We start from the raw sequence: 12,046 nt of genomic DNA, 5'->3' as shown, positions 1-12,046 counted from the left end.
TTAGTTTTTGAAACGGGGTCTCTCTATATAGCCCTGGCTGTCCTGGAACTCACTCTGTTGACTGGACTCGTCTTGAACTCACAGAGATCCGCCGGATCACAGGGCAGCCTGATCTACAAAGTGAGTCCAGGACAGACAGGGCTCTGTCAACAAAAACAAAACCAAAAAAACCAAAAGGATGTCATCTGAGGAACACCAGCTGAGATTGTCCTCTGGCCATATACACTGTCACCCCAACACACATGAATACATGTTAAAGAATTTTTTTTTTTTTTTTTTGCATTTTTAGACAGGGTCTTACTGTGTAGCCTTGGCTGACTTAGAGCTCCCTATTTAGACCAGGCTGGTCTCAAGCTCACAGACATTCACCTGCCTCTGCCTCCCAAGTGCTGGGACTAAAGGCATGCACCATGTTGCCTACAAGAATTTAGTTTCCTTCTGATTCTGTGTCCACAGTGCACATGACAGTTTTCAAATGTCTCCTGACTTGGGTACTAGAGCTTCCCCTTAGAGTATCCAAGTTCGTCCATGTTGCTGTCCATGGAGCACAAACACAGGCAGCCTTACATTCCATTTAAGCCCTTCCCACACAGGCAGCACTTTACAGGGACCCCCCCCACCCCCATAGCCGCAGACCTGTGTGAGTATCAGGACCAAGCTTGGGGAAATAATGGTGAGAACTCAGAATCCTGGGCTTGCTAGAAAACAGGAGGAGGAAAACTCCACAGGACTGAAATTCTTTGACTGGATTTTTTTTTTTTTTAATTTAAAATCTCCCATCAGTTCCACTCTTTTCTAAACAACAGAATACTTTGTCTTCCTGCTCCTCTGAACTACCTTAAGTTCAAAAGAACTTGAACTCTCCTGCTGCTTTTGAACTTACAGTTTGAGCTTTTCCTTCGGTCTCTCCTTTTCCTTTAGGCACTGCTTTCAGTGGAGTAATCTGGTTTATACTCATTGTCTCCCGGAATTCAATGAAAAGGTTTCAGTTGAGCTCCGGTCACCTGACTGGTTCAGGGAGAGATCACCGTGCAAGCCATGTGTTAGCCTTTTGAAGGTTAGGCTAGGCCTTCCCGCGACCTCTCTTGAGGAGAGATTAAGTGACTGTCTGAAGGGAGCCTCAGCTCTCTACCTTACATGACGGAAAAGACAGATGTCTTTCCTCTCACTGGGCCCTTGCCCTACTGGAGCCTCTTCCTCTGGGGAATGAGGAGCCAGTAACAGAAGTGCATTCTTAGCCAAGAATGAGAGAATTGGGGGATCAACTTACAAGTCCCCACCCATTAGGGACCAGGAGGGCACAGATATGAAAGACTAGGGTGTGCCTCTAAAGGGGGAGAATGTTCTTATCTTTCCTGGGTACCCGTCAAGATCGCCCCAGCATTTGGGCACCTCCTCTTTCCTGCTGTCCTGTCATCTGCCCACTGTCTCAGGGCTGTGGAATGTGACATTCAGCACACAGGTGGCATCAGAATGTTTGCAGGTACTCACCCTAGTAGCCATCTTGAGTCCCACCCAAGGGCAGCCTCTGGACTGGGGGCATCGTGTCTTCAGGGCCACCACACATGATTCTGCAGGAAGTCTGTGCTGGGTCAGGCAAGCAGTACAGCACTAGGGCAGGGTTACAAGTTCAAGACTCAGGCCCCACCAACAAAAGGCGAATTAACAAGGGCGAAAGTGCGCACATCTATCCAACTTGAACTACAGAATGGAGTACACTTACCTGACTAGTCCTACAGGCAACCAGTCACCATGCTGCCCTCAGATCATGAAAGAGTCTGCCTGGACACAGTGAGCACTCTTAGTTTCTTCTCCCTGGAGATACAATGCGATTGCGTCCTTACAGGATCCTTAGGACCTGGACCTGACTGAGGGCAGGGAAGGCTAAGAAAAGACAGACAGTGCCTTTTGTCCCAGCACTCAGGAGGCTGGGCAGGGCAGATCTCTGTGAGTTCAAGGCCAGCCAGGGATACATAGAGAGTTTAGGACAAGCCATGGTTATACAGCGAGACCCTGTCAGAAAATAAAAAACAAAATAAAATAGACAAAAAGGCAGACCCGGAAACAGAAAGCTGGGGTGGACTGTGCTCTCAGATGAAGCCTCAGCACCTCGGAATCTCAGCATTTTATTATATAGACTTGACAGTGGCAGGCGGTGGGCTGTTGTACGCAGCTGAACATTGCAGTGGGTTACTGTGCTTTATGGTGTACAGCTGGGTTAAGGGGACAGGTTCAGCTACTCCTGATAGGAAAGCAACCGTAGAACAGTCTTCAAGATGTCAGTATCTAGGGATGTGAATGTTGGGAGAGAGCCATAGCGGACACCGTTTGCACGCCGTCAGAGGTTGCATTTGGTGCCCCAGCAAGGCCTCCTCCTGAGCCGAGGCTATGCAAGGAGCCCTTGGAATGGTCATGTGTGCGCCAGCACATTCACTCGGGACTTCCTCTGCGCCCTGTAGTCAGGGTCTTCTGAGCCTGTGAGTCTCACCAGGGAGTATCTCAGGACACAGTCCAGGGGAGAAGGGCCATGGGAGGGAAAGAAATCATCCCTTAAATGCAAAGTGCCATTTGTGAGGTGGCCTGTCTGGGACCCATCACGTGCTGTGCGCCCTTGTTCAAATTAGCACAGCCTTTCCACTCGCAATGGGCAGTGAGTGAGGGTGAGTGTGGCTTCCGCTTCTCGAGGCGTGAGGATGCAGCAGGCAGGCGCCTGTGGTGCCTGCTCAGGAATCGTTGGCTCCTGCAGTCGCTGGTGCTGCCGTCACTATCAGTGCCGTTTACGGTTCAGCTTCATCCTTTAGCGTGTTGTTGTGGTGTAGGACACTGTTTTAGAAATCTCCTGTCGTGAATGAGTTCATAACAGCTTAAGTGGACAAATGAGCACCATCAAAAAGTCAGAAGAAACAACCAGCAGCCTTTTACAAACAGATTACATGGGCATACTTGTAATTCATAACGAAGGGTTCTTTTCTCTAATATGTGAAAGCTAACAACTCGGTTTTGAGAAGTGGATAATCGTAAAGCTCCTTGTGGTAACGTGCTCCCACGTCTAGCAGTGCTCCAGAGCTGATGTGTGACCATGCTCACAACCTATAGACTGGAGAAGGGCCTGAGACATGACAGCTGGAGGATGCAACCATAGTTACAGACAGCTGGGTGGAGTAGGCCTCGCGTGTGGGCATGAAGCCAGACAGAGCGGTTCTTCTCAGAAATGCTCTGACACCCTCCTGTGCCACTCACAGTGGTCCCCGTGTCTTCCCTGCACCCAGAATGTTTCTCCATTGCCCCAGCCTTGGAGGCTTCTGCCTCAGCTGAGATGACCTTCTGTATCCAGCTAATCTCAAGACAAACTCTCTCCAGCCTGCCTGAAGACCTTCAGTGGGTTTCTCTGGCTAGCATGAGGACTGTGAACCTGACCTCAGGGGCCTCCATAATCTATTTGTCTCTCCTTAAGTCTTTCTCAGTGTAACTTTCAGGACCCCTCCCAACATCGAAACTGCCTGGCCCTGCTCAGCACACTCAGATCTGCCTCCGTGCCCCTTACCCTGCCTTGTACATGCCCGAGGTCCAGCTCAGTTCTGGTCTCCTCTGAGTGGCCTTGTTTGCACTCATCCCTCGGTGCCCAGCCCAGAGTATCTGACCGGATCACCTAAAGGTTGGAAGGGTATCACAGTCACCATGTTGGTGCAGGCTTCATGGTATTCCTAGATGTTGGGATGTGAGGTTGAGCTTCTTCACATCAAGGCCAGAAAGCAGAGAGTGGCCACAGCTACAAGCTAGGCCGCAGCCTTCTAGATGGTGCCAGGAACTGGGTCTGTCGTTCACCATATGATTTGGGGGTTGTGTTTAGACTCAGACAATAAGGCGCCTGCTCTCACCACACACTTTTAACACGCGCTGTAGAGGGTTTTTGTTTTTGTTTGTATTGTTGAGACAGCATGTCACCTAGCCTAGGCTAGCCTCAAGTTTTCAAACATTCATCCTGAGGCTCTTGGGTGCTGGGTTACAGGTGTTCACCTCCATCCCGGCTCCAGGTAAGCCTTTTCACCGAAGTAGAGAATGCATGTCTACATACACATGGAAGCGTGCTCAGATCTGAGGGTGTCCACATCACATGGAAGCGTGCTCAGATCTAGAGGCAAAGAAGCAGGGACTCTTTGTAAGACCCTAGTTACAGCCTCCACAATTCCTTCTTATTGGCTTCCTGACCCTAAGACTTGGGAGATAGAACCATACCATGCATCTGCACAAGAATGTCCATCATCAGTGCTAAGTGATAACCCACATCAGCAACCGAGCCAAGAGCAGAGTCCAGTTCCCAGTAGACAAGAAACAGAGCAATCCAACAGAGTCTGTAAATTTCCATTACTGACTAGGCTTTTTCTTGCAGTCAGTTAGAACTGAGACAAGCTTCTGGCTCTCAGCTTAATTAGAGGTGATACAAGTTTTGGTAAGGATCTCTTGATGGTAACTTATAAATTAATTCCAGCCTACACACAGACAAGTCACTCTGTTCCCTCCATGCACTCGCAGACAGAGGGTGAGGTCTGTAACAGGTTTGTTATTTTGCCCAGCAGGTATTTATTGGTCCCATGAAGACTACTGTTAGAGGTACTGTTAGAGTATACAGAATATAGTGGAACTCGGTTCCTCCCTCCACAGGGTTTCTATTCTGATGAGTCACTAGAAATAATGGATATCACCAACAGCAAGGCTTCTCGCTAAAAATATAACAGTGACTAAGGAATAAAATAGGTGAGAAATCAGGGCATTATCTGTCCCAAAGTCTTTCAAAGCAATCAGAGGGAACAGAACACCAAGGTAGGAAAGGCTATAAAGTAGGCTAGCCTGAGCTACAGACATCTGTGTGCGAAATCCATTTGACAGGATGCTATCAAACAGCACAAGAGAAGGCAGGAACTTGGGGAGGTAACATAAATGCCAGATGTAGAGAGCAGGGAGATGTTAAGAGATGCCATAAGAAACTCCTGGGTCTCGGTAACAGATGACAACTTAGAAGGCATCTTTGCTGGTCCATCTCCCCGTCTCTGCTCACTGTGATTTATCCCACACGGGAAGGTGCGGTGAGTGGTGTCACTGCATGCATTGTCACAGCCTGCACTGGCCTTGGAGAATGCGAACCTCCGTGTTTCCTCTCCTGCTGATCCTGAGTACTTCATTGGAATCACATCTAGTTACTTCATTACCACACATGCCTGGTTTCCATTCATCAGGCTGAGTGTAGACAGGATTCTCCTGGGCAGATCATGTCTGGGGGTCTGTAAGAGGAAAAGCCCAAGCATGGGTGGGTCACTTCCAGCTCCTGGCTGTGACACAGAGAGGGGGTAGAGGACTCAAAGTCCTTCCAGAATAACTTGTAGGACACCCGAGCTCCCGATGTCTTCATTTGTCCCTCCTTTGTCTCATGGTTGTTCTGTGTTTTCTGTACCTAGAGAGCTTCGGTTTGCAAAGCTATAAATCTGTCAGTCTTGTTTATGTGGGTTTCACTGCAAATTAATGTTCAGCAAGAGGATTAGCAGAGAACTATTTCAGCCTCTCTTTTTTTTTTTTTTTTTTTTTTTTTTTTTTTTTTTTTTACAAGAGTGGCTATGGTTTGCACAGGCTGCCTGAGCCAGGAAACAGAGTTGATTGTGTAAGTCAGTGCAGGAGAGAGCTGGTCTCCTTTCAAAAAGACAAGAGAGTGCAGCTCACAGCTCCACATAGATCCTCTGGGGTCAAATTGATGTCATGTTGAAGAATCAATATTTACTGGACCTTGTAGAGTTAGCTTTTGATGAGCCTCAGCCATTTTTCCAGGCCACTAATTGCAGAAGGAAGAGAGGTGGCAAGTGCCCGGAGTTTGTGGGTGTGGGGGCTGGTGTAAAAGTGAGGAGACCGTTGTTAGCATGCAGAACATCGCTCCACCCTTAGATTCCACTCGGTGGGAACTCATTCAAAGGCTGCTTGGAGCTGAAGGTATAGCTGGAGGCAGAGCATATGCAGAAACCCCGAGCTCAAACCAAGACCAGGAGGGGAAAAAAAAATGGAAGGATTCCTTGGGTTCTCTCTGACTGTAAAGAGAACAGTTCCTAGCTGAAGGTTAGCCACTCCTCCCATCCTGGTTGGTTCTTCCCAGGCCTGACTTAGCTTCTGAGATGAGATTGGGAGTGTTCAGGGTGGCGTGGTCATAGACTACCCTTTGCCAGCCCTTCCTCAGCTCCCCGGGGATGAATTTCAATGTTATTTCAGATTGTGCCTTCTGAATGTATCTTCACAAGGTCAGGTCCTTCCCTCCCACTGATGCTCTTGAAAGCACTCAGGACAAGTGCAGTGCGGAACACTTTCTTGAGGATGCTGGCCTGAGTTCTCCCTTAACTAAGGGGCTTCCGTAAGCATCCAGTGTTCTCCTGCAGTGAGTGTCCCTTACTGCACTGTCCCCGTTGTGTCTGGCACTGGGATTCATCTGTCAGTGCCTCCAGTAAGAACTGCTGACAAGGTAGAGGAACGTGTTCTGTGGGCTTTTAGGTCGCCCTAAGAAAATCTGATACTAAAGGGGTCTCCCTTGGTCGGTAACTGAAAGTCAAAAGCCTGTAGTCAATCCCTGTGAATGCGCACATCCACAGACTTTACTGCACATTTTTGGCATGCCTGCTTGGTAGAGACATCTTGGCTTTGACTTTGCAGCCTTCCTCTCTAGTGCATTTTCTCGGGGAGACTTTAGGACTAATGAGAAGAAGAACCGGCTGTCCTTTCTCACTCCACCCCCATCCCTCCTCTCTAGGATCATTAAACACTGGGAAGAGAAACCTGGGGCGGGGGAGGTTGGGATGGTTGTAGTGTGGTGTTTAAAGGCAGAAGGGGTAGTGAGTGTTTTCATCTCCAGCTCTCTTTGGTTTCTCCCTTTGCAGACATTTGAGAACTTCTACTTTGGTTCCCTGAAGCTCAATTCTATTCACATCTCCCAGAGGTTCACGGTGGACAGCTTCGGAAACTATGCCTCCTGCGGACATGTTGACTTCTCCTGATGTGGGTACGGGAAGCACTAGAGATGGGATGTCTTCCTGAGGGATGAAGAAGAGAGGCTTCATTTCAGCCACTGGGGCGCAGGGGTGGGAATCGGGATGATGTGCTGGTTAGCTTCCTGTCAATTTGATACAAAGTGTAGGCATGGGGGGGGGGACCTCAATGGCAAAAATGCCTGTTTGAGGTTGGTCTGAAGGCACGCCTGTGGGGTTGTCAGCCCTGGGCAGGTGGTCTCAGGGTATATAAGAAATCAGGAAACAAGCCACGGGGAACAACAAGCCAAGCCTTTCCTACCTAGGTTGATTTTGGACAGGACCTTCATGTTAGTGAATTTAGGACAGATGCTGTCTGTCCTGGGTGGTCCCCCCAAACCCCCAACTCCACGTCCTTCTGATGGTCATCCAGGGTCCACCATGTCTGCCGAGATGCTTGTGGGTACAAGGAGAGCTTGAACCCATCACCTTTGGCTTGGTTTGGTGTTATTAAATACAAGCGTGGCACCATGTTCCCCATGACCACCAACTGTTTGCACATAAATCTCTCATTTTCTAAAACTGTCAACATTGCCCTTCAGTACTTCCTCCTCCCTCACTCCCCACAGCTGCCGGCAACCATGTAACTCTGTCCCTGACTACAGCGGCCTAGTACCTCATGCAGCCAGAAGAGCGTGGTTTGTCCTAGCCTAGTGTCCTCACATCCACTACACCCTATCAGCTGATAGTCCTGCCTTCCTCTTTAAGGGAGATACTGTCCCCTGTATGTATACCACACTTTGTTTACCTGTCCGTGCACAGCTGACCCTTGGGTTGCTCCCACAGTGACTACTGTGAATAGAGCCAGTCCCAACCTGGTGTGCAGATGTCCCGTCCAACACCAGTTTCATTCCCTCAGTGGCTAGAGTCCTGTCCTTAGCATCCGTGATTTCATTTATGCTGCTTGATCTGTCCGTTTCCATTCTCAGTTTAGTCCCTAAAAACACTTTTTATTGGGGGGGGTGAGGGGCTGGAGCTACATCTCAGTTGGTAGAGTGCTTGAATAGTTTGAATGAAATAGTGGGTGAGATCTCCAGCACCACATATATGGTGTTAGGTGCTGTAGACCCAGCATGTGGGAGGTAGAGGCAGGAGGATCAGAAGTTTGAGGTCATCCTTGGCTACATAGAGAGTTCAAGGCCAGCCTGGGATATATGAGAAGAAGTCCTCTCCACCAAACCCACAAGAACCACAAGGGACTAGAGACCTGGGTCAATACATAAGAAAGCTGGCTGTTCTTCCAGAACACCCGGGTTCGGTTCCCAGCACCCCCATGGAGGCTCATAGCCATCTGTAACTCTAGTTCCAGGGATCCAACATTCTATTCTGGCCTCTACAGACCAGGCATGTATGTATGTATATACGTGTGTCTCTCTCTCTCTCTCTCTGTGTGTACAGGCAAAACATCCATAACACATAAAATAAAAAGCAACAAACATTAAGACAAACCAGCTGTAATGGTGACGGAGTCCTGTTCTGCCCATCCCACATCTTCTCTGGTTCCTTCTCAGGAGAACCTCAGAGACCCGTGACTGACTGCGGCCATCGGGAGCCTGGCAGTGTGGCAGCAACAGGCCCTTTGGCCTCCAGTGGACTGGCAGAGGAGGGGGCTCCAGCCCGTGCTCCTCTGGTTCTCATCCTCCCCCTCATCCTCTGCTTCTTTTTCATTCCTCACCCTCCACCCCTCCTTTCTGTGACGCTCCTGAGCTCTGTGGAGAGTTGCTTCTCTGTGATGGCACAGACCGTTTGCAAATAAATGAGCTCCCCAGGCTGCTGCGCTGTGGTCTGTCTGATGGCCCTGTGTTAGGGTGCGACCCCACTTTCCTCCCCAGAGCGCCTCCCTGCTGCCCGGTGGGCTTGTCTGATATTAATGACTTATACCTGTAGAAATTATTTTGGAAATTGCACTGTGATATATCAGATTCTCAGTTCTTAGCAGAATTGTTATCAGATCTCAGGGTTTCTGTTCTCCACACAGGCACAGGGGGCAGTCTTCCTGAGGTGACAGGACGAATGTGCTGACTAACAGAATGCACGGGAGGGTTTGCGTTTTACAGCACTATGTGTACTGGTAAATACGAGTAGAATTAGGATTCTTTTTTTCATTTTTACCTCTTATTTTGCTTTTGTTTTTTGAGACAGTGTCTCTATGTAGCCTGCCTGGCGGCTTGGAACTTGGTATATAGACCAGGCTGGCCTTCCTTGAACTCACAGAGATCTCTCTGCCTCTGCCTCCCGAGTGCTGGGATTAAAGGCATCTCCACCAAACCTGGTCAAATTTGAGAAATAATTTTCTTTTTTTTTTAACAAGCAGTAGGAGCTAACTTAACAGAAGACACCCACTGGTCATGTATTTGCACAGGACTCAGCCTTCCCAACAGTGCACTGGACGTTGTTGTCAGTCACCGTCACCACACCACCACCACCATCCAGTCATCTTTATTTTTCAACTGGAGGATTAACAAGACTAAGAAATCTAGAGCTACAGAAATGGCCCAGTGGGTAAGAGTGCCTGCTGCTCTTCCAGGGGTCCTGAGGCCGGTCTCTAGCACACATGTGAGATGGCATTTGCTTTGAACTCCAGCTCCAGGAGATATGATGCCCTCCTCTGGCTTCTGTGAACCCCTGCATACATGCCATACCCACATGACACAGAGACACACATACCTGTCACACCCACACAGACACACACACTTAAGAATAAGTAAATCTTTTTTTTTAAAGGCTAAAAATGTTTTGCCTGAAGCCTTTGGTCACAAAGTATAGTTTTTGGATTGCCAGGATCCCCAAAAACCTTTTAGGAGGGGTTTGTGATGTCCAGACTAAGATATTGTGGCCGTTTTACTCTCAAAGAGCCCATTGATACAAGGATATCATCACTCTGGGAGCTAAATGCAGTGTGTACTTGCGTGTGTTTTTAGAAGTGAACTGACCCGCTTTGTCCTCAGTACTTCTGGATGCATACTAGTGAGCTTCTTTTCTACCTGCTGTTAGGACTTGCATCCTTCCCAGACCCAGTCCTTCCATATTACTGTTTTGGGGGACAGAGCCTTTAAAGAGGCAATTAAGTGACATATGAGGCTATTAGGGTGGACCCAAGTCCCACTGGCCTGGAGTTGTTAAGAGGAAACCGGAGTCACTCTTGAAGAGACAGGACTAGGACGCACGCAGAGGAAGGGCCTGTGAGACCCCGTGGAAGGTGCTAACCTGCAAGCCACGGACACTGGCCTCTTGAGAGCCAAAGCCCCGGATGCTTTGATCTTGAACTTGTAGCCTCAGGAACCATGAAAATAAACTGGCTGCTGCAGAGGCCTTTGGTCTGTGGCCTTTGTTATGGCAGCCCTCACAGACAGCTGCTGGGTACAGAAGCTCACAGTTACCTGTCTTCCTTTGAACCAGACATTAAAGGGATTTGTCAAAATGGAAAACAATGCCTGCCTTTTCCCCTAACTGTGAGGGGTTTATGTTTCTCATATAATACGCTATTGTTTTGTTAATGTGATATGGGAAGATTATTTTTAACTAAGTGTATTTTTAAATTCTCAGTTTTTACTTTCAAGCATACTGAATGCCAACGTGTGTCTGTTTCACACACAGAGGTTCTTGGGGTCCTCAGTAATACCTTTGTGTAAAAGGCTCCGGAGAAGGTTAGGAACTGTGTAACGCTGTACTGTTTTCCTTGTGGGGTCACACAGATGAGACTGCTGTGGTTTGGACGCCCCTCTTCCGGGCCATGCATTTAAAAGCTTAGTCACTAACCAGTGGCATTATTAGGTGATAGAACCTGGGAAGTGAGTCCTTCTGGAAGGAGCTCAGGGCATTTGGGGGAAGTGTCCTTAAAAATGACAGTAGGATGCCCAGGCCCAGTCCCTGCTTTCCAGCCACTCTGAGGTAGCAGGCCCTTCTGCTTTTAGTCCTCTCAGTTCCTGAGCTTCACACAACACAGGGACCAGCTGGTGGTACAGTTTTAAGTTTAACTTACTGATGTTTGATTAATAATGTGTTAGTTGGGGTTCTCTAAAGGAACAGAGCCTATAGGACATATATGGGATTTATTCGACTGGTTTACAGACTTACAGCTATGTCCCACAATAGCTGTCTATCAATGAAAACTCCAAGAACCCAGGAGCTCAGTCCACGAGGCAGGATGTCTCGGCTGGTCTTCCGTACACACCAGAATCCTAAAGAATCCGTGCTAACGCCAGTGAAGGAATGGACTCCCCAGAGCAAGTGGGGACAATCAGACAAAGAACAAATGCCCCCTCCTTCCACACCCTTTACACAGGCTGCCCGGAAGGTGTGGTGAAGATTAAAGTTGGTCTTCCCCGCCCCCCCCCCCCCAAAAAAAAAAACCACTTACAGGTGTATCAGGCACTGGGGTTTTAGTTAATTCCAAATGTGGTCAGGTTGACAACCAAAAACAAACCTCACAAATGAGTGAGCATTGGTTTCCAGATACAGTTGGTACGAACCGTTTCAAAGTATCTTTGTGCAATTATCTTTTTGGTCCTATAACATCTAGAACAGAGAATGATGGAAAACAGATTGGGCATTTTTATTAGGAAATTAAAGTTCTCCATTTTGAATTGGTAAATATTAAATGCAACAGAAAAATGTAAAAGACGTATGCATACATGCTATTTAACAAATATGTCCAGCAGTATCTCGTATTTGGGGCCCGTGGTATGGAAAGGCTGACCTCCCAATAATTCTCTAGAAGAAAAGCTCTGGACAAATGTCTTGGGTTGTGGTGCTACAGGAAGCAGGCCCCCTTGGATGAGCTGCCCATGTGTGCAAAACGTTCTGACCTCCGTGGGTCCAAAGGCAGCTGCAAGTTCCTGAACTGGCATTGGGTTTGTTTCCACACTCCTTGTTAAGCAGCTCTGGTAACTGGACCACTAGAGCCCATGGTACACCTGAGCTTCTGCTGTGTGCTTTGGAGGCATGTGGGTAGCTTTGACTAGGATCGAGGGGCATGTGGCTCAGTTGGT

General features: G+C 48.3%; 1 protein-coding gene across 3 annotated transcripts in view; it reads left to right on the top strand.

The window, feature by feature from the left end:
• Positions 1 to 8,815, top strand: part of ASCC1 (activating signal cointegrator 1 complex subunit 1) — an 87,863-nt gene extending 79,048 nt beyond the window's left edge. Inside the window, exons 10-11 of one of the 3 annotated variants that reach the window (XM_080937580.1) lie at positions 6,909 to 7,026; positions 8,567 to 8,815. In XM_080937580.1, coding sequence (XP_080793706.1) covers positions 6,909 to 7,025 — 117 coding nt within the window. In that variant the 3' untranslated portion in view covers position 7,026; positions 8,567 to 8,815. Of the gene's footprint in view, positions 1 to 6,908; positions 7,031 to 8,453 lie in introns of all 3 variants that reach the window. The other 2 variants (XM_080937578.1, XM_080937579.1) reach the window with 2 other exon arrangements.
• The last annotated feature ends 3,231 nt before the right edge of the window (positions 8,816 to 12,046 follow it).

Source organism: Micromys minutus (assembly GCF_963924665.1).
Source record: "Micromys minutus genome assembly, chromosome: 25".
Taxonomy (NCBI): Eukaryota; Metazoa; Chordata; class Mammalia; order Rodentia; family Muridae; genus Micromys; species Micromys minutus.
The sequence above is the reverse complement of the archived record's forward strand: the minus strand, read 5'-3'. Positions and strand labels throughout refer to the sequence as shown.